This window comes from Drosophila navojoa, chromosome 2 (genome assembly GCF_054131105.1).
Source record: "Drosophila navojoa isolate 15081-1374.11 chromosome 2, UAZ_NAV_1.0, whole genome shotgun sequence".
In the NCBI taxonomy this organism is placed as follows: Eukaryota; Metazoa; Arthropoda; class Insecta; order Diptera; family Drosophilidae; genus Drosophila; species Drosophila navojoa.
In genome coordinates, this window is record NC_142890.1 from 8,842,354 (window position 1) to 8,869,734 (window position 27,381).

At 42.9% G+C, this 27,381-nt stretch overlaps 2 protein-coding genes across 2 annotated transcripts; one reads left to right on the plus strand and one right to left on the minus strand.

Annotated features, from left to right (window-relative positions):
• The first annotated feature begins 12,004 nt into the window (after window positions 1-12,004).
• Window positions 12,005-13,208, plus strand: LOC108649007 (uncharacterized). Its single transcript, XM_018097994.3, has 3 exons — window positions 12,005-12,161; window positions 12,226-13,010; window positions 13,069-13,208. Exons 1-3 carry the CDS (start codon window positions 12,147-12,149, stop codon window positions 13,079-13,081), a joined length of 813 nt encoding a protein of 270 aa, XP_017953483.2. The 5' UTR covers window positions 12,005-12,146; the 3' UTR covers window positions 13,082-13,208.
• Window positions 13,209-16,989: 3,781 nt separating this feature from the next.
• Window positions 16,990-20,136, minus strand: Cpr92F (cuticular protein 92F). Its single transcript, XM_018097992.3, has 2 exons — window positions 19,916-20,136; window positions 16,990-18,643 (listed from the first exon to the last, which is right to left on the minus strand). Exons 1-2 carry the CDS (start codon window positions 19,925-19,927, stop codon window positions 17,510-17,512), a joined length of 1,146 nt encoding a protein of 381 aa, XP_017953481.1. The 5' UTR covers window positions 19,928-20,136; the 3' UTR covers window positions 16,990-17,509.
• Window positions 20,137-27,381: the final 7,245 nt, after the last annotated feature.

Genomic DNA, 27,381 nt, shown 5'->3' on the forward strand with positions numbered 1-27,381 from the left:
AAACGATATCAACATGTTGCAGAATTACAGAAATCCGAAGAAATCCGAAACCAAAACGTTGCACAAAGCATCTTAAGTATATGAATTATATATGGCATTGTTAATGTTGTGTGTTGTACTACTTTCAGCATACTTCCAGGATTATATATATCTACATAAATGTGACATACTATATGTATATACCATAGGACATAAGATATATGAAATAGCTACATACGATTCTCATATATAATATGTACGATTCCAGTTAAATGTTCTTTCTGTGTGCAATAAATAAAGAATTTCATCACAAATTATTTCAAATCTAAAATTCAAAGACTTCACTTTTGACTTTTCGAAATTTGTCTCGGAGCAATGCAGATATGCATGAAATGCATATAATGAGTAAAAGGAAAAACTGATTATGGCTCGTTCTCTTTTACTAGCTCATAGTCTTTCGCCAAGCCTTAAAGCTAAATTCTCACCCAGCTGTTAAGTCTCGCATTCCAGCTGAAGGCTTTTGTATAAAAATAGCTTGAGTATCCGGACTTGAGCAGCAACTGCAATTAAAATCAGAATGGAGCAACGCGTAGGAGAGCAAAGTGAAAAGCCTGCGCATATAATGTGCCTGCGAGGCTGAACTCACCTTTAATCAGGAGGGCGCCTTCGTTCCTCCCAAATGCTGGCAATAAATACTTTTAAGGCAATGAGATTGCTGACGATGGCAACTAATTTATGCGGCGGAGGGCTGTTCGCTGGAGCACCACTAACTAACTTTTGGGCACCCATTCCGTTTGAGGAATCCAATTTATTTGGCTTCATTTCGCTTTCAGTTCTCGCTACAAAGTGTTTCATTTGATGGAACTCAATTGATAAAACGCATTAACTTGGCGCTAAAGTTCCAGAGCTCCCCCATTTAAGTACCTTCCATAAAAACGTGCACGCTGCCCAAGTGGCTGCCATGGGACGGCTACGTCAGAGATAACATCGATTGTTCATTTAAGTTCGACTCTCATATTATCCGCCAGACAACGGAAACCCATTGTTTATCATCGACTCGGAACCACCTCCCTCCGCCAAGCAGCGACTGTTGAGTGCTGCTGAGTTTAGTGAGCTAAACAAACTTCTAAGTAATTCGCAGCAATCAGCCACTTATTTAGATTAACTGTGTCTTAAATTTGCCGATTTAATTAATTAAATAGAACTATATATTTGATCAACTTTCAGCCATCTGCAACTAACTAAATATAACCATGGTTATGTGGCTGCACTCTAGAAATAGTATTACAAGTCCAATCGAACTTTTTCAGGTAACTGAGGGTTAACATGCGGCTGCTCTGAGTAACTCCAAGTCAACAGCTTCTACTGCTATTGCTTTTTGTAAATCTTTAAGACAGCTGTGGGATAAGAAAAAGAAATCGAATAAAAAACAAACATGAATGTAGTCTGAATGCACTCATTTAGACGCTACGGCCGCCTGCCTGACTTAACCGGCCGTCTGAGTGGTCCGGCTTAGCCCTGCCACCGCACGGAAGTTGTTTGCTTTTGCCAGGTGCAGAAAGGCCGGCAAACAGAAATGGCAACGCAGGGCAGGCAAACGGTGTTGAGGTCAGTCAAATAGTCCATGCTATCGCACAATCGATAAAGCAAACAAATCTGCATACAAACAGGCGAATGAAAGGCTTCAGCAGAGAATGGTAGAGAGAGAGAGAGAGAGCGGCATATTGCAACAGAGCAAGGGAGCAAGAGAGTGAAAACATGTGTGTGGGCGTGTGTGGGGAAAGGTTGAAATAACAATGCTGCCATTTATTCCACCACAATATGAACTTTAAAAGTTGACATTTACCGTGCAAATATTGTCAGTTCGCTTGGGCTATAGCAACAGATGCTATGTATATAGCGCTGCTTCATGGATTGGCCTAATTGATTTTTTGTACAAAGCTCTGGAATTCAGCTTACTTGGCTCATAGAGTTCACTATGTTATTTATTTTTTTTTTCCTAGTCTAGATGCCTGTGCATCTAAGCTATAATCTCAGCAGGCATTTCCCTTTAGACTTTGCTCAACTCCACAGGAAGTCCTTTCGTTGTGCACCACTATAAAGCCGATTGCGCAATGAAGCAAAAGCAATGGAAAGTAAACTAAATAGAGATATAAGTAGGCGACTATATGAACATTTTGCCACTTGCACACAATACAAAGTACTACAATAAGAAGAAGAGCATCAGTGCAAAAAGGGGTCAGCAGCGAGAGAGTCGATCTAAAAAAATACTACAACTATTCGCTGACTTTTTAAAGTGAACGTGTTGAGGCCAACTTTCAACTGCAACTGTACGGCAAATGCGCAGCAGCTCGTGTTGCTCCTCAAGAAATAATCGTTTCAAAAGTTATTGACTTTTACGCTACTATTTTAGAGCATTTGTTGTTAACTTAGTTGGGCTGAAGCCAAAGTTTTGAATTGAACTTTGATGAAGTTGGGATAAACAATTTTACTATGAATGAAATAAACGATAACAATGTTGAACAGCAACAGGGAATAAGTAAGTTACTAAAGCTGTTTTCGATTTATACAAATTTGAATTTATTCACCAACATTATTTTGCAGATTGTATAGTTGGAATTTGTGGCTTAAGCATCTGCGGAATTAAGCTGGATGCTTGATAATCAGTTGACTGGATTCACACTTGGACACAATTGCTGCTGCGGTTAGCCGCAGAGAGAGCTGTCATGTGTGTGTCCCCTGCTCCCTGTTCCGTGGCTAACCACCTCACACAGCACGCAAGCTGCTGCTGACAATTTGCAGAAGGCGTTAATTTCCTTAATTTCAGTCTAATTGTTATGGTCGCCCGCGGTGCAATCAACAGGAGCAGCAGCACAGAACCACAGCACAGCAGCAGAGCCGCCTTGGCAAAGGCAATTGGCTTTTGTTAAATGAAAACAAAGTCCTCACGGGAATTTCGAGTGGGTCGGATGTGGCTGGGAATAGAATGAATATTGAAGGGCAAAAAAGTGGTTTGCTCTTATTTGGCAAGCGGTGCAGACTTTTTAGCTCAGCAATCAACACCTTAACCCCCAGTCTCTGTCTTACTTTAATTTTTGTGTCATGATGGCAACGAGTTTTTTGTTTCGTTTTGTGTACTACCAATCCACGGAAATGGCAAGCAATTGGATTTTATGGCAAAACAAAACACAGCCCAGTCATTCTGATATCCTTTAGACACTCTAAAACCTCCACCAGACACTTCAGCCCACTCGACTTGAGCCGCGCTCCTCTTTGAAGCTCCCTTTACCATCGCAGTCCATTTGACTTTTCCTTTTTTACAGTTTTTACATCATTTGCAGCTGTGCGGTAGAGTGTTTTTCGTTTTTCGTTACATTTTGTGGTTGTGATTATTTTTGGGTCTTGTTGCTGCTATTGCTGCTATTGCTGTTTGAGGCTGCTGTCATTTGGATTATCAATTCTGGCAGACATTCGACTCAATTGAACCAATGATTTGTTTGAATTGAATGTTGGTCAATCAATGTGAATGGACAAATGCACTTGAGGTCCCGCTTTGCCCGCTCCTCAATTCCGTTCTCAACATCATTGATTGCTTATCGTTGTTGACACCCGATTTCACGCACTTATTATTCCATTTTGTCGTGCTACCATTAAATGAAACGCAGTTGCACGGCGCACTTGGAAAGTTGCTTAAATTAGCTAAATTAGCTTAGGGCAAAAGTTGGTCTAAGTGAACTGTCTCGACGTTCGTTTCAACACAAAGCCATAAACCTAAACGGCCTGAAATCTTGTTTAAACAAAGCACAAAAAAGTTGGTTTCCCTTTTATTAACTTCATTGCCCCCAGCATTTTGCTACAAGCGGAAACGGAAGTTGAAGTCGTTGCCATAGCCAGACGTTTGTTGTCTGCGCTGAGTGTGTGTGTGTGTGTGTATATATATGTTTATGTACTTGTTCGTAGGTAGCTGTATGCTCTGCCGACGTCTTGGCCATACACTGGAGCTGGTAGTTGGTCGTGTTTGCTGTAATGACAAAGAGCTAAAAAATAAGTTCATGCTTTCGCAACATCATAACTGAAAACTGCCTTTGCTCCTTAACAGCTTCATACTAGAAAAGGTGGCAGAAAAAACTAATTCGAATTGTGCTATAAATATCAATCAATGATAAGCTTAAATATTTTATAATGAAGCCTAAATTATTAAAAAATTAAAATATATAATTAAACACGAAAGACAGCCTCTTGGAATTTTTTTTAAATTTATTTATTTTTTTTTTTTACATTTATATTTTGATGGTTAATCAAAGTTAGTTACTTTTATAATAAAAAATAAATTTAAAAGAAATGCCAAGAGGCTGTCTTTCGTGTCTGGCAGTCGTGCTTGTTGCCTTGTCATGCTGAAACAATTATGTCACGCTCCCATTTCCATAAAGTGTGCTGCCAACAAAATGTTTGCCGACTTTCGAAACATTTCAAATAGGATAAAAATGACGCCTGAAGCAAATATGGAAATGTACCCTGCAGAGACAGCCGAGCAACTTTCTCAATTATGTGGGCGTTAAGCTGTGCGAGCCATTTGCAATGCTGTGTAACGACTATTATGTTTCGAAATTGGCAAACAATATATTAATATTCTAATCGTTGCAATACGCTGCAGGCAGCAGCCGAGGCTCACGCATATTTTATTACGTATTCAATAATTTAATCTTAAATTAAATTAATGCAGACATAACTGACGGCAGTCCGCGAGGTAAATAGACCAAAAATTAAAGCGCACTGCGACCCGATTCTGGGCCATCAACACCTCGGGCCGGGCCGGGGCGCTGCGGAGCCACTGTAAGCAACCGCAAACCAGGCAAACAGACTAAAGCACCTGCGGCAAACAAAAGGCAAATACACAAAGCGGCCGCAGTGCGTCGGCCACTCAAACTCATTTGGCGGCCATTAATTGCAAGTTTATTGCCAGAAAATGGCGGACACCTCCGCCGGAACAGCGTCCATGCCCAAAAACTCTCCCAGCTGTTGGTTCTGCCCGTCGCGATGCGCAAAATTAACGACACGCCCATAAATACGGCGTTGGCTGACGTGCGTTTTGTTTATTCAACAATAGGTGGGACTGTGGGGTCACGAGCTACTTTCATGATATTATGACAGCATCTCCAGGATATGCCTATATGTATGTACATGTTGCGAGCAACTGTGTGGCCGGCGTGAGTAAAAGGGAAATGATCATCATAAAATCTGTTTAAGAATCACGTGTCATAATGGTTTAATATATCAAAGCATGCAAAGTGAGAGATTTATGATTCAATTAAGGCTTGAACTGTATTTTATTATCATTTAATTGTATTCTATATAATTACACCGTTTAAATCATCTTTAACTAAACTTACGTACTCTGTTAATTCCATTGTTCCAAGGCTGGACTCAATAGCTACTTAGACTGTCTAATTCTCTCCCAAATGTCTTGCATTTCGCTGTCAATACCGTGCTGTGCCTGCCGTGCTTTTTAGCATTTACATTTGACTTTAACGCTGCCATTTATTTTCATTCAGTCTTAATCAAAATCCAAATTTCACATTAATTTGATGTTTGGCGTCCTGAATTTAAATGTAAACTTCTGCCATGACTCGACTTGTATCTTTGTAATAGACACTGTGTGCTCAGAGACTTGCGGCCCACGGCTACCTCACTTCGTGCTGAGCCCAAATTTTCCGGTTGAGTGTCACGCCCACATGCTCAAGGGGCGAATAACGTTCACATGGCCTAGGACTCAGCATGATAGCTCGTCGTGAACTGAGTTTTTGAATACCAAATGCGAAAGACGAAATACGAAATGCGAAATGTGAAAAGTTAAAGTTAGCTGGTATATCCACTGCTCTTTTTACTGTTTTTCGTGGTATCGCCTACCAAATGTCGAACTGCGTTTGAGGCCAACAGTTTGGCGTTGACAGGGCCAAGATAAACAGATGCCCTGCCGCTTGGTTGGCTGGCATTAAACAGCTGCACATCCACGTGCACCCCACATAGCCGCGTACCGTAGTCGCGAGGCGCGTATTGGCGCAAGTGCACTTGCCCCTCGCGGCGAGAAACTCCTTGCTCCCCATCACAGTTACTGTGTAGCCGAAAAACCACATACGCCCCAAAGCTATTCTGGTTCGACGTGCAGCTAGACGAACTTTCAATGGTTTTATGGCTGCGAAGTGAATAGCGACATTGTTAGTGTTGGATATTGTGTTCTGGCTGCCATGGCCATGGACTGAAGCACGCCGCAAAGTATGCTACGGCTGACACGCTGTGCCCCCTACTGCCGCGATGAGCTGAGCATTTTAAGTGGGAAACTTTTTTTTGTTTTTTTTTTGTCTCAATTAGAGTTGTCTGCTTTTTGGCGGAATGTCAGGGCACTATTGTGCCGGGCGAGCCCCACTGCGGGCCCCGTTAATAAGCGACAGTCATAAATCAATTGGTTTCCGGGGAGCCAGTCGACCTGCTGAGACTAGTTGAAGCTCCTTCACAAAACTGACGTCAATCGTAACAAAAACGCCTGATAAGGCATCAGGTCTAGCGTAAACAACAAAAAACACAAACAAATACAACAGAAAAAAAGTGAAGCACACACAAAATGCTCATTGCTAAAACTTATCACGCAATTAGAGCCACTGCACACCTGGCCATAAATTATGGCCTCAGCACAAAAGTAGGCAACAAGAGGACGCAAAGAATTAAAAGCTCCGGCAAAACCTGATGAAAAGCAAAGTAAGCAAAGTGAAACAGAACGTAGCGCTCAGTATTTGTGTGTGCTGTGTGCAAGAACTTTGCACTTCCGCAGCCAGGAAGGCAAAGTGCGGAGCTCACAGAGCGTATGATTAATGCGTTATAATAAAAGATGATTTGTTTTAAGGGCAGGCCGGAGCCAATGTGAAAAGTCAACAGCCGCTACATAAAAGCCAAGTTCCCATTCGCAATGGGATCAGGTGCTACTCCTGATACACACACACACACAGGCACAAGCAGGCACACAAACACAAGCACACACACACTCACCCACACAATTACACCGTTTGACGCTGTGCTGCATGCAAATTGGCTTTGAATGTATTTTTGGGCTGTGAGTTGCGTTTAAATTTCGTCTCTCTTGTATATTTGTGCTTTCGGCTGACAAACTCATCAATAGCCAAAATAGAAAGCAGATTGAGTTTAAATTATTTTTAGAACGGGACAGCATTACGCCTATAAATACATGCAAAGAGTCAGAGACCCTAATTCTGGTGTCGCTTAAATGGTCCGTGAAGCTTCTTAAATTGATACTTTAATTGAGGCCGATGGACTTATTCATAAAAATATGCGTTTATGCATGAGCACGTAAGAAACACAGTTATTCTTGACGGAGAGAAATACAAATGACTTTGTAAAGCATCCTTCATTTACATTTCTATCGCCTTCAATTGCTTGGCCAATGAGCCAGAGCCAAAGAGTCCCCCATCCAACAGGTTGGCGTCGTCTCCTCTTCGGAGGATGACGAAAGCATAAATACAAGGCCAAGCCAAGGCGATGTCGGGCGCTGAATGTGCGTCATCAGCTAAAACTAGACGCCCACAGAAAAGAAATGAGAAGAGACCCACTCGAATCTCTGTGGTCTACTCGGAGACGGCTCTGCCTTGTGCTCCCCAAAGGCATTTAAGCAAATGGGCGACAAATAAACCAAAACTACCAACTTCTTACAGCACACTAGAGTCATGACAGAAACACACAAAACATTCCCAGAACAATACATTCAATTATCAGGAACAGCTTCCATTCCACTCCCAGTGCTGCCAATTGCTTTCCAATGCCAAAAGCAAGCACTTTGCATAGATGATTTCTGTGCTCCGGTACTACGAAAATGACTCTGAGTGTAAATTCAACTTAAGCTGAGAGTGGAACTTTGTCTGTGCTCGAAGTGTGTCATTGCTGCGTTGTTATTGCTGTTGCCACCAATTATGAGATACAAAAGTTTTGCAGCACAATATTGTTGGTCCAAATGTAATTCGGGCCATGGGCAAAGCTTTGTATCTATATAACATTGATTTTCGAACAGTCGACCTTGGCTAAATCTCAGCTCAACTCCAAGTAGCCGAATGCCTTTTGCGTCAAATTGTCCGTGCTTAACTTGAGCGCATTATCATCTAACTATGACGAAATCATAACAGATACAAGGCGAGCCTGGTGAGGGATCAGGATAATGCTTTGCCTATCGATAAAGTAAACCAAATTGATGGATGGGCGCCAGCGGCGTATAGCTTGCGGTTTTACAAAGAGAGCGCCAGACAAGCTGGCGACAGCAGGCTGCGTGCTGATAAGCCCTCAGGGCTTCAATGCGAGTACTATAAATAGAAAGTTCTTGTTACAAGAGATTTACCAAAGGCTTTGCACATGAGCTGGCCCAAATTAAAGAGCACCAATTCTGTAGACCTTAAAGTTTCCTTACTTCAAGTTGGCCAAGCGGATGGCTTTGCTTCGGCTATCATTGTTGTTGCTATTGGCATTGGCGAGCCGGCGAAAAATTGTAGGTAGGGGGCTGGTCGTAAATGTTTTACTCATTAGCAATGGCGTGAAAAGCTCCATAAATGCCTTCAGTCCATAACAGAGAGCGAAACGCTGCCGACGAATGCAATCAAACTGAAATCGAAAACTAAAGAAACAATACAAATGCCGTTATGATATGAACATAAAAGCCAGCACAAGCGGCTGACTCAACCAAAACCAATTTGTCGGCGCCCAATAAAAACAATAAAAACAATACAAATATTGCTACACTTATTAAAGTGCCCACATTCAGTTTCATGCGTTTTATACGGTTTCATTCAGGCTCTGCGTAATCGTTTTCAGTTTATTTCTTACTTTTTTGCCCCGCTAATGGGCAACAAGTAACACATATGAGCTCAATAAATATCTGTGCAAATATCTGTTGGCAGTCTCATAAATCGTTATATTTATGTCTGTAGCAGTTGATACGGCTCGGCTATATTTGCCAGACATTTTGATGAGCTCATCAGAGCCATATCTTATACATTTAATATAAGCGCACTTAAACGCAATTTCAAATATTTTCGCTGTGGCTCATTAGCTAATTAAAAACAAAACTTGTTCGCTAATGGTAAAAATTGCTTTAATTTGTAATTGTAATAAGTTTTTGTTTGATGTACCTATAAAAAAATAACCAAGCAGTCGACTAGCCTAAGGCCTAGAGTTTAAGTCTAATACAATTTTCTCATGATGATATTATGACCATAGTCTCACATAGAATTTAGCTGGGCAATAAATATATTTTATTTTTCATACATTCATGCAATCGCAACAACAAATGGCATGGAAGTGAACCTTAACGTGGAGATCTATGATTTATTGTGATTTAAATGCGGCTTGTTCTGTGCTCCACTCCAACCGCACTAGAATACGTTTGTTTGGCTGAGCATTCGTTTGATATTGATGGGTTTGTCGACACTTTCAGCACGCTGCATATTGTGACAGCTGTAACGACCTTTGACGCTCGCCGTAAATGTTGCGCCCGGAGCCTTTGGCTTCTATATGCCACTTACGGCGAGCAGTCAAAGTTCAGTTCAGAGATTATGTACTTTTTGTTGTGTCAGCATCATGTGGAAGTACTTCAACAAACATCATAAATCATCGCGCACGGCTTTCCATAAAGGTGAAACGGAAATGCAGTTTGAATAAATATGCGTACACGAGTTTACAATTTATGCCCATGTTGTTTAAAGCGCAGAAACTGCGAAAGAAAATATAAAAATATGAAAAAAAAATTGTAAAATAAGTATACAGTCTTTACAAAACTAATCAAAACATATATTACATTTCAAAATTCACAATTGCGGAAATATGATATTTACAAATCTGTACTTAACAGGAATTTCCCGTTGGGTTAGCAGTAAATAGATGCCGATATCAGCAGCCCTTGCGACCGTTGCTTGTCCGATTTGATTTAAAAATAAATCCTGAAAGCAACTACAATACAATATATCTTTAATCTTCAGCATGGAACGAGCGTAGTTTTAATTAGATACATGGCCGTACAGTGAATCAACAATTGCAGTCATGTGTCACACTAATGATGTTGATGGAATGTGCCCATAGACAGCTGCATAAGATGCTGTTGATGTGCTGTTCGCATGCTCTGAAGGGCAATCGTGTGTGTAGGACAGGGCCATATATCACACATACGCCGCATTGCTCATTACGCATTCGCCCAGTAGTAATCATTTCTGTAAACTGTTTTCGATCTGAGCTTCGTGTGGTTGCGCCCTCGCATTGTTCCAATACCCACGCCCACACACAACGCATATGCGAGGCACGTAGAAGCCTTTTTGTGTCCCACAACAGCAACAGCAACAACAACTGTCCGCCCATCAGAGTCGATGGCAACGTCAACTTGACTCGGCTGTCAGTCAGCTAACAAATGAAGCACCGTTGAGGCTCTGGCAAACTATTTATACGCGGCCAGCAAGGGCGTGGCCGGGGTGTGGCAAGGGAGCGGCTAGGACATCGATGGTATGTGGAAGGTTGCCTCCTTGCCGGGGCCACAGCCTAGCCATTTATGGGCAGCATATTTAAGTCGATTGGCGCCTCTGTTTTGATTAATAGCCCGCGCGACGGGCCCCACCTTGGACAGTGGTCAATGCTTACACTGACGCGCAGAAATATTTGCAATGCCAGCTAAATTGAATCTCGGTAGCTGTTTTGGCCAAATGCGCAACGTTGGCATCATTTCGCGTGCCAGTCGCGTTCCGACGTCTGTCCCTGGGCTAATTGACTGCAAGTTAGCTAATGCCTTGGGGAGGGGTAACTGGCTAACTAGTCAACTAACTAACTGGCTCCACCCCAACATCCTTTGAGCATACACGCTGCGCCTTTTTATCAGCCGTTGCCACACGCACAAACAATTTAGTTTTACTAAGTTGCCAGCTCGCCCTCCCCTGGGTCGCTGTGAATAATGTGCCGGGCTTTGAAGCTGAACGCCAAGAATAGCCAAAGAGGCATGGGACAGCAGACGATGCAGCGACGACGAGGACGAGCATGATGATGATAATGGCCTCGTTTCTATTACTTGCTGCTTGTTGGCCTCTCGCTGCCGTTGTTTTTGATCTTGTTGTTTCTGCTATTCGGGCTTGTTGGCTTAATTGATTTAGTCAGCGCAGCATAGAGTCTAATAGTCGCTCATTATTCGTGTGCAGCAACCACAGCTGCCACAATCGGTCCCTCAGCTGGCAATTAATATTTGCCACCACTGTGTTACACATTTGACACGCGACGCAGAATGTGGAAACCGGTTGAGTAACTCCTCAAACGCCACATTTGCCTACAACACGGCCACAGCTCGCATGCAGTCGGCGACGCCAACGCCAACGCCACTTTGAGCCGGCTCCTCCCAGTGGGCGCAGATTCTCGACTGCCGGCACATGGCCATGAATGGCATCTTATCTCGGCGTTCTGCCAGCGCTGTCAGCGATTGCACTTAAGTGGGACGACATTATAATTATTCATTCGCCGATCAACTAGTAAGAAATTTCAAGAATCTTGATTAAATAATCGAATCCCTGTCCTGATACCCTATATGTTCCACAGTTCCATAGGCACTATATACTTGCATTCACTACATAAAATATCTGTAAGAAATAATGATTAACTTAAGCAAACTCTAGAAATAGCTTGTTGCACATAATTAACTAAATACATTACAGGGTAACCATGGAGTCATACTGCCTTTGGGGTGTAGCCCTAGCAGAACAAGAATTCATTCATTCAACTATTGATCTGAGAAAACCTTACTGCGTATTTGATTGAACGGGTGCTGTGAACTGAGTTGCGCATATTAACGCGATCATTGTGCGATGTGTAATTGCTGCTCGATATTATATTGTAATAGTGGATTTTGCTCTAATTAACTGGGATCGAACTTGATTTATGCGGTTGCATGGCTGCCGTAGAAGTAGAAGCCGATACCATTTATAGACAATGGCGCCGCTTTTAGCCCAGTTCCAATTAATCAAGCAAACGGCTGAAAGATCATATATAAACAATGTTAGGGCATTGCCAATGGAGTTAGTTCCAGCTCAGCCTCAGCGGAGATCGGACTCAAAAGGGACAATAAATTTCCAATTGAATTGCTCGGCAATATGCGAACAACAGCGGTAAGCAATTAATTGAATTCAATTAATGCCTGTTTCGCAGATTGAACATCATTTACACCTGCAGCTGCTGCTGGCGCTCGTGGGCGTATGGGCTGCCCACCGTATTGATGGGGGCATGGCGCATGTTGTGCCATTAACACTGCCAGTGGCAGGCACTTATTTGGTGGCACAGGCTTCGCCTGTTCTGCTGCTGGTGCAGCCGCCAGAGGATGATGGCAGCTATAAGCCGCCAAATGGCGCCGATGATGGACTGTGGAAGCCGCAGCCCGGCCTGGAGGGCGAATATGTGGAGTCCTCCACGGGCAGTGGCAATGCGATTGAAGAGGCTTCCTCTGCGGCTGCTAATGCTGCTGATGAAGCTGGTTCAAGTGAGGCAGATGCTGCTGCGGCTTCTGCGGCCGCTTCTGGGGACAAGGGTGGTGATGGTGGTGCTGGTGGTGGCGGTGGTGGCGGCGGTGGCGGCGCAGGACAGGCAGGACAAGCCGGTGGCATTTTAGGCGGTGCTGGTGGCAGTGGCGGTTCTGGTGGCAAAGGCAGTGCCGGTGGTGGCGGCGCTGGAGGTGGCGGCGGTGGCGGTGGTACATTGACATCCGGCGACAGCGGAAAAAATGGAGAGCCTGGTGGACCCAGTCTAGCTGGTGCACAGCCGGATGGCGAAGATGGTGCGGATGGAGCAGATGGACCCGACGGACCGGACGGCTCCAAAGGCGGCAAAGGTGGCAAAGGCGGCAAGGGAGCACGTAATGGTGCCGGAGGCGGCGGTGGTGGCGGTGGCGCTGCACCTCAACCAGCCCCGGCTGCTGCTCTACTTCCGGCCCCCGTCTGGCAACAGCCGGAACTCAATTCGATGTAAGTAGGATAGACCAGAATTTATTACAAAAATTGCTCAAATCCTGTATCCTTGCAGCGCCGTGGCCTAACCAACAGTCCCGTGTCTTCAGCAACAAGTTTAACGTAGTCGTTTAAGTCTCTTTTAGCCATAGGACTAGTCAATTGTGCCAGAATCAAGCAAGCGAATATTAAAATTCGAGAATGCCCAAAACGCAACCACTGCTGTTTGCATATGCACCCGGGTGGTAAACTCTTGCCCAGAAAGAAATGTGAGGTCCTTTAGTGCTTGCAATAAATCTGCGTACTTTACAAACTCTCCTGCAGCAGCTGGACAAAGTTTGTAGCCTAGCAGCATCTGTTTGACATCTAAAATAACAATGCACATTAAAATTCATATTTACTTTGGCCAGCAGCTCTCTCTCTCTCTCTCTCTCTCTCTCTCTCTCTCTCACTCTCACTCTTCCTGTCATATAGTTATTGGCTCTCTCCCACTGACATTCTCTTTCAATCCCACATTGTTTCTCTGACACCAACCAATTTATGTGTAATCCTAAACTCTTCTCAAACGGCAATAAATAAGCATATCCTACACGTGTGCCCCAACTACATATGTATGTATGCATGTTAAAGTTCAAGGATTCATTGTGACTGCTCTTGGCTTTATTTACTGTGCATCAATGTGTGTCATAGCATTAAGCTTTTGACAGCAGCGTTCAACAGCATCGTAAATTTATCGCATGCCTAAAAGCAGGCAACACAAATTTTCACATCATCTACCCCTCAAAAAAGAGAAAGCGAGATAGAGAGACAGCTGCCGTTACGATATTTAGTTTAATTAAATAAAATGTCAACCGCAAATTGACAATTTTAGATATTTTTCATATTGTTTGCCATGCATCAGTCTGCTGCTGCTGCTGCATATGCAACAAATTGCAAGTTTATTGCATCGCACGTTCAACTCAAAATGAAGTGAATACAGCAGCCAAAATCAATTTTCTGCTGTTGCTGTTGCCGTTGCTGTCGCTGCTCCTGCACCGAGCATATTTCCACAGCAGGATTTGGCAGAAGAGTGAAAAGGAAGCCCGTAGAAACCGTCTGCCACGCAGCAATCAGCAATCCGAAATCGCATTTCACATTATCCGCTGCTTACTTTGTTGTGCAAATGCGCGAAACGTTTCCAGTATTTGCAGCAGCAAATTTTGTTGCATTATCTCTACGTATTGTTTCAGTTTGTTGCTGCTGCCAGTTATTCGGCGGTAATGTATCTCTGTTATTTGTGTGTGCTCTTTTGTTTCAGATAATTACGCAAAAGTGTAAAATTTTTGAGAGAGATATCCAATGCCACGTAATGCACTGACTTAGCTTCATTTATCAGCACACACATTTAAAGCAAAAAAATTATTAAATTAAAGACATAGCTCATCTAAACTTATCACTCCTCGGCTTACTTATTTGAACTTAATAAACAGATTTTATGATGAATCAGTGAGAGAGATAATACAATTGTTTAAATTAACTCTGAGCGTAGCATTCTAATTAGCAATATTTATGAGGTTAGATATGCATTTTTTCCATATGCTGAATATATTTGCATAAAAACCGTATACCCTAATTAAGCGTTTACAGGAACATATGCTGGAGTCTGGCCACTTCGCTGACCTGTTTACGTTGCTTAAAACAGAAAGAGAAAACACACAAATAAATGGAATTTAATTAAAGCTAACAAATCTAGGGGCAATCAGCTCTGTAGAGGAGAGGCTGAGGAGATTTTTAATTAATGTGCGTTAGCTACACAATCCAGCAACTTTCAGTCTGAGCCTTGACTGTAATTACAATAGTTTGGATTTTATTTCAACACTTTAGTTTATTTACATACATATATTCAAATTGGATCAATTAGGCCATAAATTAAGGCCTTAACCACAAATTAAATTGAAGTAAATACTGAAAACCGCTTCAACAAATATATGCAAAACGCTGCATGAAAACGCCTACCACAAAATAAAATGCGAAAAAGTAGTGTATATCAATTTGGCGCAGATAGGAGAGAACCAACTGTCGAAAATGGCTTAGTAATTGTGTTGTTTTATACAAATTGTTGGCTGGCATTTGTTTGCTTAACGGTTCTCGTTGCTGTTGTTGTTGGTGCTGGTGCTACCAAATTGGTCGCTGGGCTGGAAGTGACCCTCCAATTAAACGAGGCTCTCGCCCAACTGATTGCCAAATTGGCGGTGCATGCAAATGAGCCGCGAAGCGCCAACAAAAGAGTTCTTCGAATACTATGAAATATGAAAATTCAGAAATTATAAAAATATAAAAAAAAAAAAATAAAAGAAAAACAATGAAGTAAATCGTGGCAAGAAGCAAGCAGCCACCTCGCTGCCACTTGTGCAAATCAACGCCGAAAATTGCAATAATAAAGTTGGCAAAAATGATTTGCGCCAACAGCAATAGCAGCAACAACAACAACAACAGCCACAACAACAGCAACAGCAAAAGGCACCAACATCAACAATGTAGCACATTCACTTTTGACGTGGGGTTGGCCACGCCTCACACTTGTGGCAAGCTGCACAAACGTTGCGGTCATGCTACCGTTGCAACGCCTGCAACAACAGCAACATTTGCGGCTGCCCCACTATCTGGGCTGACCATTTAAGCGGCTGCTCGCAATTTAAATAATTTCAATTGCACTTTATTGTTTTTGCTCGGGCATAATTAAATTAGATTTCATCGAGCCAAAGACGTGATCCTTAACTACACCTGTCTCTGGCGAAGGTCACTCGAGTGAGCTCAAATACGGATTTGCTGCCAAATGCACCTCTAATTAAATAGCTCAATTTGATTGCCTTTGCGACCCAGCCAGCCTAAGCCCGTTAAATGGCCTTTTCAGCCGGCCAGCTTGGCATCGGGTTGCTTTTTTGGGGCTCCGTGACCCTTCCGTTATTTATGCGAATCGAACAGTGTTGGCCACTTGTGCTCTGACCTTTGCGTGTGCGGCGTAGATTGTTAATTTTTAATTAGTCGTTAGCCACGTTGGGCATTCCCTTTAATTGACGTCGAGCCGCCAAGGTTATTGATTAGTGCAAAGGTTGCATTTCAATTTATGGCCCACCGACATGAGGTGTACAAATTAATTCCAGCCCGAGGCCGACGCCAAACAGTCACACAAATTGAAGAGCACCCACGTTGTGTTAGTACATATTTGTTACTGAATTACCCGCAAATAGCCCGGAGCAAATCCACACAGCGGGAGCGATGCATGATGCGAAAATTCGCAGTCTGTAAACTGGAAATAGTGCAAGTTCGATTTTCCGCATTTGATTGATTGCTTGTCTCTTTCACTGAGAGCCTTTGGATGCCATTCAATGGAGACCCCACACGTCCCCTCCACAGCCCACACCCCACACTTCACACACACACTTTTGCATTCCTGCTCAATGGCATATGCACATTTCACTCGAAGCACTGCAGCTACATACGTGTGCATTCATCTTCGAATGTTCACATATTTGCGATTCTAGCGAGTATTCTTAGCTGGATATATACCAACATATACCTATACATATACGTATATGTATGCATGTGCACAATTACGACAAGCCGAGCACAAGGCTTGCACTCTTTAACATTCTGATGGAATTTCAATGGAATGCGTACTAATGTTATAAAATGTGAATTGCAATTCAGATAGATAAATACTAGCTCAGTCGAGGAAGAGGAAAAGCTAAAATGCTGTGAAGTCCACAGTTTGCAATTCTTGGAATGAAACAGAAACTAAAAGAGTTCCAGAGCTCTCCATTTGAATGAGTTGCATTTTATTCAATTTAATTTCGATTGTTTCCTCAGAACTTTGTATTAAAATAAAAGTAAGACTGCATTTTATGATAATCATATTTTTTCCAATAATTTTTTGTTAAACATTAAAAAAAAATCACTGAAAATAGCATAATTATTATTTACATATTTAGCGGTTTCCAATTAAAACGATTCCGTGTTCAAATACTTTTTTGCAGTTTATTTGTCTGTTTGCAGTTTCATATAAAATATAGATACATCATAACTCGTACAAGATTCATTGAAAGTTACAACAATTATTTACAACATGCTGGTTCAGAGTTGCTTAAAGCAAAGTTAGATTGAGGAGTTATAGACAAAGGAAATCAGAAAAGTTGATGTCGGTTGAGGACAGAAAGAGTTATACAGTATAAGAACAGTATAAGTAGAGCGTAAGAGCTGAAAATAATCATTGATGGTTCAAGAGTTGAACAGGATGAGAAATACTACTCGAAGCGATCCGGTGAGTTGGCGGGCAAGTGAGACAGCTGCTCAGATCTCCCGTGTGTAGTCCTTTCCCGATCGAGATGACAGGGATGTAGATATGTAGTTGCAGATAGTTAGACAGGTGGCGTGAAAGAGACAGCTGCCTTCGGTAGTCGTTAGAGAGTCGGGCAGATTATGTAAAAGAGCTCGTCGTTATCGTTGTGGTGAATGGCAGACTCTGGCAGATCCTCGACTTAGTAGTGGTTGTACTGCTCACGGTACTGGCCATCATCCTCGTGCGCAGAGCCACCGTAGTAGCCACCGTGGGAGGCAGCACCGTGACTGGCCGCTGCCAAGGCGCTCAGATGCGCGGCACGGGCATGCTGCACCTCGGCGGGCTCGACGGGGACACCGTTGTGGATGACCGGGATGTGGATGGGACCCTTATGCGCATAGCCGGAGGAGTAGCTCTGGGCGTGGCTATCGTGGCTGGCATCCCAGCGACCGTCATAGCGACCATCGTCCCAGGAGCTGTGGGAGCTGCTGGCCGCGGAGGCCTGAGAGAGAGCGGCAAAGTGGGCGGCCTTGGCGTGCTGCACTTCGGGTGTATCGACGGGCACGCCGTTGTGGATCACAGGCACATGGTAGCCACCGTGGGCAATGGGAGCGATGACATGACCGGAACGAGCGGCAGCGTGGGCAGCAAAGTGAGCGGCCTTGGCGTGTTGAACCTCGGGAGTCTCGACGGGAGTGCCACGGGCGTGAGCCACCTGACCCAGGGCCTTGGCATGGGCAGCATAGTGTTCAGCCTTAGCGGCCTGCACGTCGGGTGTATCGACTGGCACGCCACCATGGGTGAGGGGCACGTGAGCAGGAGCAGCACCGTAGGCCCAGCCACCGCCATAGATCGAACGCTTGTACAGATGATGGCCAGCATTGTGCGCGGCAGCGGCATGAGCAGCAGCATGGGCAGCCTTGGCGTGCTGAACTTCCGGTGTGTCAACGGGGACGCCGCCATGGGTCAGCACTGGGATGTGGATGCCATGCGGATGCTGAGCGTATGGCACGTAAGCGGAATGGGCAGCGGCGTAGACGGGAGCAACATGGGGCACAGCAGGCGCTTGTGGCAGATTGGTGCCAACGGCATTGAAGCCATGATGTGGATCCGCTGTGTACGATACGGACTGCAAATGGCCGTGTCCATCGACGTAGGAATAGGAGCCGCGCGTGGTGCCGTCATGGGCGCGAGTCTCGTGCTTCTGTGAGTTTGGATCTGCGTAGCCGTATGAATAGGTGTGGCTATGAGGGTCCAGATGCTGGTACTGTGTGGAGACAGCACCATGCCAGGAGGCGGACACTGTCGAGATGAGCAGCACGGCGGCAATCAACTGCGCGGGACAGAAATAAAGAGAGCAAGGGAAAGAGTATAATTAAGAGTTGGCCGTGCTTATGCCATAGCTTATGCAGATACGTAACAGCTCACGCCACCCGGGCGGCGCAATAATTGTGCTTGTCAGTCAGTCGGTCAGTCTTTAAAACAATTTCTCTTGCGATTGCCTTTCGCCTGGCCAATCTGGCAGTCTGGCCGACCGCCTCTCTGTCTGCTCGGCCCATCCACACAACACTCTCTTGTATATCTCTGGCTCACCATTAAGCTCCATCAAGCGAAACGTTTGATTTGATTTCGCTTCGAGATATTACTTGGCCAGCCAAGTGCCCAAGCAGCCAAGTAGCCAAGTAGCCGAGTATTACCGCATACGAGGCCATTATTATGTGGAGCAGCTGTGGGGCTGCGAACTGCGAGAGGTGCGGTGGCTAACCGACATGCAACATGTCAACGGCTTATCAGTTAAAATTTGTAGTGCTTGATGGCAACGGTCTCTGATTTCTGGGTGGTTTCTGTGTCACTGGACATGCAGCTGGAGTGTTGTGTAAGCTCCATAGCCTACTGCTGGACAGCTTAAAAAATAGCTACAGCAAAGGTGGCCAATATTTTAAATATAGTTAAAATGAAATAAAATATATTATATGATTATAAGAAATATAGATAAAAGAATATTATGTATTACTTGAAATGCTTTAAAATAAATCGTTTTTCGAATAAGAAGAAGCATGAAACTGCTTGGAAAATAACTCTAACAAATGTCTTTAATACCTTGACTGTTTTTAAAAATATTAGAGGAAACCGTTATACAGATTGAATTCCAAGCAAAATATTGTTTTATCCAATTAGGAGGCTTGGAACTGCTTAAAAAATGTTTATAACAGAGGTAATTAATATCTCAACTGGAATAAATATTAAATATAAATCTATATAAAAACGACAAAATTTGATATGCCATGTCTTATATGAATCCCCGTTTTTCAGATTCTATGAAAACTTTGTTTTATGCAATGAGGAAGCGTGGAGTTGTGAGATAAAATCTCAGTGGATTCTATGTCTGCTTACTGAAGGTTTTTTTTTACCTTTTGCTATAAGTTACGTTATTTACTGTTCAGTTATCTTCCGTAATTAATCCATTACAAATTTACCAGATTTTATAGGGCAACTCAAAAGTTTTCTCAATGGCGTGTGATTATTTATTGTGTCTAGCACTTAACTTGTCGGTAATTATCCTTTTTAGCATATTTTCTCGTAAAATATGAGTTTGTTTACTTACAAATGGCTTCATTTTTGTTTACAAAACGTAAATCACAAGTTGAGTTGGGTTTAAAAAAAACGGTGCTTGGCCGTTCACAGGAGTAGGGTTAGCTGGGAAGTAACAGAGAACTGACTACACACACACGACACGGCACAGACACTGGTCGCTGGTCGCTGGACGCTGGTTGAACCTCCTAGAATCTCGACTAGGACTGTTAACGAACTGTGCTGACTGTTGGCTGACGGCTCTAATATATACCGCCAGAGACGGCGTCGGCTGAGACGCCGGCGACTGCGCAAAGACAAAGACAAAGACAAAAGCAAAAGTAATAACCAGAGCAATTCGCACACATACACCATGCCACAATAACAGTAAATACAATGAGAGCAATAGCAGAACAATGTGGCACAAAAGTAATCGAATTACAACGTTAATCGCGGCTCGAAGCGGGTTTTAGTCAAAAGCCGAAGTGGAAGCCGAAGCCGAAGCCGAAGCCGAAGCGGCAGTCGCAACCGCTGCAGAATCGAGCCATGAATGTTGTCCAGGCATGCTGCCAGCGGGTTTATAGCTAGAAATGGCTATAAAATTGTATATACCATATAGTACGCACATGCACACATGTCTGTAGCTAAGGCCGCTGCATTCTGCGTTTGTCACTGCAAATGCTGCCCTGACCTTGCTTTCGATCGGCTCAAACGTTATGGCCACGTCGGAAAAGAATTTTAATTGCTATCTTGGCGGGTTTTTTACGACATTTTTTGTTTGTTGCTTTCTGTTTTTGGCTGTTTTGTGAACGCGTTGGTGAATGCGAATGTGTGGGCATTTGAACTTCCGTGGATTGAACAATTAGTACTCATTATTCGGCATATACACTTTATGTGCGATCTTATCGGCGCGTGCCTTTCCAAAAAGAGAAAAAATGCCCAGAGACCACGCCCGCAAGCGCTCACATCAGCCGGCAACAAGGGGCCCATGCCTTCGCTGCCTTAGCACGGCGGCATGGGCAGCAAATTAAAAAATTCTTATGAATTTGTTATGCTAGTGCGGCGCTTAGGGAGTTGCAGTTGCCGTGGCTTGCAACATGCCACGGGCCACAACCGAAATTCAACGAACAACAAATATTTTTTGAAAAAAGTTGAAAAACAAAAACAAAAACACAAAAACACAAATTGTAAGCCAATTTCTGGGCGTTTTGCCTCTTTAATCATTGAACTGCATCGAAAACGGGCTGAAACGAAAAGTTTGCAAATTAAAAACAAAAGCATGGCGTACAAAACAAAAGACATAAAACAGAGTATTGCCGTTGTTGCCACATGTTGCAGCATTTCTTTGGAGTTCAATCTTGATGTTGCATTTGCCACACTTTGCAGCAACTGTTGTTGTTGTTGTTGTTGTTGTTGATTTGCTGTTATTCTTTTATTGTTTTACCTGGCCAACAGACAGCACACAAGCAACACATTTAATAACGAGTGCGCATTGAGAGTTCGATTATTTGCATTCGATTGGCGCCAGCCATTGCGGCAGCGTGTGTGTTGCATGTGTTGCACACAAAGCCGCAACTTCATTTAGCTTGTCTCAACTGCAACGTCAGCGCCAGCCTCATTTGAATAACCCAAATGCAATTTGCTCTCTTGAACTCCCCCTACAGAACCTACGACTGCCTTGGGGGGCGTGGCGGGTGTGTTTTGACATTTTTGTGGCATGCGCAACATTATAAATTATATTCCCGTTGTCACCTTCGTTTTCATTTTCATTTTCTTTACTTTTTGCAAATATATTTCGTTGTTGTCTTTGCCGACATGTGGGCTGAGCTACTCAAGTGCAATCTACAGATTTGTGCATGCCCACCTCTCCTGCAATTTGTGAGCTATAATTATCGTTTTATATGGGTGCGCTACATGCAGAACGGTGTGGCATATGATACACACATGCATGAATAGACTGGTGCATAAAAGTGTTAATCAAATAATTACATGAAATACTTGTATTTAAAATGACACTTTGCAGAGTATTACAAATTATAATTAGTTTGGGTAAAATGCAATCGGGCAAGGCAAGTGGAAAATGCTGGGCAATCAATTTACCGTGCATGCTTCACATTCACTTTAACAATTAGGTATTTATAATTATAATTCCATTAATCATTTCAAAAATACCTTGAAAATAAATCAAGTTAATTTGAAAGTAATTTTTATAACACAAATTTCATTTTTCATTTATTAATATATTGGAAGTAAAAAATATAGAAATATATATTTATATAATAATTTATACTTCACTTTTTGTAGCACTTCACCTTAAGGTAATATTACACCTCATGTAACCTTTATACTAAACATATCAAATATACGCCTATTTCACTTGAATTTAATAGTTTCAGCACTTAGGCTCAACTCTAATATGTAATTAAATATACAAGCTTAGCACCCTCTATGCCCTACCATTACTCGCCAATTCCAGACAATCCCATGCGACGCGAAATCAGCTGGCCAACAACAACAATCATAAGACGTATGTGGGCGTACGGTGACTGTTCTTATTTATCAGCATATATGCAAATTCTGGCATTCAGCATGGGGAATGGGGCATGGGGAATGGGGAGTACAAGACTGAAAATGCGGCAGTAAATTGCAAGCCAAATGCCTGGCCAATTGTCAGCGTCTCTTTAATTATTATTGTCCAGGTTTGTAGCTATTAGAAGTAATTGTTTATTTCGGATATATATTTTTCAGACAGTCAGGTGTTATGTGCAGTCAGTTTATCGTGTTGCTCGATTATCCATATTCATAAGCGATGTCATGTTTAATTAATTGCACTAGCTGTAAACAACATAATTATGGCGAATTCTACCACATTGTGAGTACAGCTTTGAGTTGACCAGTTGGCCAGCTGCTTAGCCTGGCCAATTACTGATCTGCTGGGCCATTAGGCAAATGAGTACGACAAGAGCAACACTTGGCTCGCTCCAATTAAAAGCAATTAATATTCATACACAGCCAGTGAAGACAATAAAATGGTGCACCACACTGCCAAGCTGGCAGCTCTGAGCCAATTCAATGTGGCCTGGGAAATCAGAGTAGACCACTCAGGACCCGTCACGCATCACTGCGCTGCAGCTGGCATTGAAATTCTTGCACTCGTCCAAGTTTTGGTTAGTTATTTGGAAGTCATTAATGCAACTGCTGCTCCGCTTTGCTCGCCGAGGTGCACTGAAGCACAACCGACACTCCATGGCGGACTCTCGGTCAGACGGACTCGCGCCGTGGGGTGTGATTTCGCACTCGAGCTATTTGTGTATGGGTGTATCAATTATTTGATTACCTTCATATGTCTAATGCTGTTTGTTCTTACTCAAGCTCTTGCTTCAAATATTTGCTGTTAATTATCTTTAGCTAATTGCTGAATATAAAACGGCTCTTATACTGGCTAGAGACTATGAGTCAGATGAATACCCTGTATTTTGGTTTGCAAATAAGTTATTTATGAAAACTCTATAAAATTTAACTGTAACTTTATTATCTTAAAAATGCTTTAATTTTTTTATTGCAATATTAAACAAATTTTAAGTTTGTATATAATCCAAAATTATTGAAAATTGTATTAGATTTTTTTTATTTATTTAAATAGCAATTTTTTGTTAAATACCTACAAATAATTTCTTTCTGTAGATCAGCAAATTCGTCTTTTCAAAATTATCTACCATAAATTTCCTCAAATAGCCAGTGGCAACACCCTGTAGTTATCTTAAGAATTAATTCAATGTGCTAAGCGTGCAAAGTTTAAATAAATCATTAAAATTTATGAATTTAATTGCCTTCAATTATTGCCACAGATAAAAAGCGTAGCTAACTACGATCGCAACTTGAACTACCACCACCCATAAACGAGCACTTGCAGCTGCTGAGTTGCACTTGTATGCAGTTTCTATTTGGATTTGGATTTGATTTGATTTGATTCAGCTATACGCGCTGAGTAGCAGATAATTCAATTCAATCAACGGTGGCCGCCCTAACATGAAATTACGAAAATTATGGACGCGGACGGCACAAAAAGTTGACTAACTTATCATTAAGGCGTTGCTAGACGAGAGGGGAGGGGCCGCGGCACTCCACTGGAGGAGGAAACACTGTTTTGACTTGGTCTGTGGTTATGGCAAATTGTCATAGGACGGGACGGGTCGCTGCAAGTAGACTGTTGACTGCTACGCCAAGGGCCAACCAACTGTCGCGACTCTGGGTGCACAGAAATCAAATTACGAATATTGTTCCAGCTTGATTGATTGGGCAGTTGTGCGCGCGCATTAGATGGCAATTTGTCTAGGATGCGATTTGGGTGCAGTGGCCCGTCAAACGCGTGGGTTGGCCTGCCACTAGTGATATTGATATTAATATTGCATTTTGTGGCCCAGTTCCAGACGGCCAACAAACTGAAGCAGCAGCCACAACCAGCAGCCGCAGCCAGAGCAACAGCAGCCACAGCCACAGCAGCTGGCATACAACTTGAAGCAATTTGACACGCTTCAAACCAGTCTTTGGGCTGGTTTGCTTGCAACACTTTGTGCCGCCTTAATATTTGGGGCCAGTTGGCTTACAACAGTGCAGCGATTCCCCACAGAAACTCTGCTGTGGCTGTGGATGACTTTCCTGTATGAAATATATTGCCAAACGACCATGATCTGATAATGTGACTTGGGTTACGCACGTCCCACGCAACCAGGAACGCTCGCGCCTTGCTGCCGAGCTTAACCTTCAACGTATTTGACATGGAAATTCTTAGCGTGCGATAAGAATGGATTTCCATTTGCCCCCAAAAAAGTGACACATAAACCGCACAGCAGCAACTTGGATACATGGACACATGCAGCACGCTGTTATGCTCAGATTCATGTCCATAAAGTGCGCACAAGCGAATGAAATGACGGGCGGCCAACTGGTTGGAGAGCATTGCTGGGGGCCGCGCCTCACCATTTGGCCTCTGATATTAAAAACCAAAACAAAAAACATTCCCAAAAAAAGTCTGCCAGCATTCATAAAAAAAAACGCCAAAAAAGTCAGAGTTGCGCTCTTTAGCAGCCAACTGACCACCCAACGATCCCGCATCCAAAACGAAATCAAACCCCAACACGTTGCTACGACGCGACTCGATGGGGCAGGCAGCTACGTGCGATGGCAACCGTTGCAAATGGAGTTGGCTGGCTGGACTGCTGTTCAAAGGCAGGCAAATAAACGCCGAGTATAGCCCACGGTGAAATTGATTCGCATCTGGAGTCCTCTGCTAAAATGAGCGTATAAAAAACAGGTGAGCAGAGCTGCGCTACTGCTGAGGCGAAGCGGAGCATTAAATTTGTACTCCATAAAATCTTATAAAATACCGTAAAGATTTTGTTACTTTATCGAGGCAGGAGCTCAGATTGGGGCCGGTGCTGGTCAAATTATGCACAAGCTGCTGAGAGATACATAAAAATAGTCAAATCATTAAATGGCGCTGACTTTCAAGTAGCTACTTCTTCCACACGAAAAATGACACCGGAATTAGGAAGCTTAAGTTTATACTTGATATAAAATTTATTTGCCTATGTAGATCAACAAAAAACGGAAATTATGTCAGTGATGTCAGCTTGTAGCATTACAAGAGCTTTATTTGCGATTTAACATTGCTTGACTATTTATATTGACAATTCAATATATATGCTAACTAAACTGATTTTAAAGTTAACTCACAAAACTTGTCGTATTGATGTCAGAGTAAACTCGTCAAGATTTATGGCATTTTACTTCTGTTGAAACTGAGACTGTCGAAGCTCGAACAAATTGCCTTTGGGAAAAAAGGATTCTAATTGGAATTGTGATATATGCTCAAATATAACTGTTAGACTGGCGACATTCGTTTTATATTCATGTTTGTGCCCTATGTGAAGGTCGTCCAATCACCGCGAGTCAGGTGCGAGTAAATGCCCAAAATCGAGATGAAGGAAAAACAACAACAAATGTCGCTCAAGTGTCGCCCGATTAGGGCTCTCTCTCTGCGCCGTATGCATCGCTATCTAAATGTCGAGCTGTCAGCTTCAGTTTCACTTTCAAATTCATGCAATGACAGGAACGAAAAATGTCCACAATGCCTGTCAAGCAATCTGCCATCGAAATAACAAAGGCCACAGCTGAAACTTTTCAATTGATTGATCGGATAGGTCTAGCTCTATGGCAGCTAGCAACCAGTTGCCCAGGCCCACCCTTGGCTATTCAGCTCAGATTTTCAAGGTTAATTAGCAGTGCGCAGCAGTGTTACTCAGATTAGAGCAGAGAAATGCAGTAAAATTGCTCTGGCCAAGTTACAAGCTGCCCTCTGCCCTCTGCCCAGCGCTGACCTGCAGCAAAGTTTATGGAATTAAAAAATATATATATATATATATATAAAAAATAAAAAGATAATTAAGCTGGGCCAACGGAGTAAATAGAGCAAAACGGAATTATGAAAGAACGTAGGAGAGAAAAACGTTCAGCACTAAGCTAAGGTATAAGGAACTAGCAGAAATCGCATAGCAAGGGATTCCGGTGGAGCTATGCTAAGAGTTCCTTTTACTGGCTAATTACGCTGTGCCCGCCCGTCGCAGTGCTTTGATTGCGACAAGGTTCTTATTAATTGCAGGCAATCCTCTTGCATGCCAATTATTGCATTATCTTTTCGTTATTGCTGACTAAATGCCGCAATCGATTTTGAATAAACGGCGTGGACTAATCGAATTGTCACTAGCAATCACAGCATGAAAATTGCGTGAAAGCTCGCAATTGAATTGAAAAGCGAATGAAAATGCGGCGGATCGAATTGAAGTCAAATGGGTTGCATGGAAAACAATGCAACTTGTTAGCGCTATTAACGACAACAGCGTCAAATCGACTGCAACACTTGCAAAAGCAACAACAGCAACAACGACAACAAAGCACACACATTCACCAAGACACACACTTAACGAATGCGGCAGTGACGCATGCGAGTGGCACATGTTGCGTATACGCAATTTCTGGTTCGTCAGCCTTGGGTGGGTCCGAAAAAAAAAGCAATACAAAACCAGTTGCAGCTGTGCAACGTGTCGATTAGAGCAACTTGCGTGCGCTAACAAATTGTAAGTCAATGCCATGGCTGAAGTTCAGCGCACACACACACAAGAAAACTTGCAGATGAATGAAGTGTCCGATGGAGACTAATCGATGTGTGCGTAATGTGGTAAGTGAGCAGTTCTTGTGGGAATGCACAGCATATATTTTCCAAAGGCAACGCACTGAATCTTTCTGAAATCACGTAAGAGAATGTGTGCCATTATTAAAAATATGATTTCTTTATGCTTATAGTAAATATAATAAATATAATAAATATACAATTAAAAGTCCACACTATAATAATAATTGTGAAAGAACTTGTGAAATTTCTTCAGCCATTTTATGAACATTAGCTAAAATTTGTTAAAACATATTAGGCTGGCCAAATCT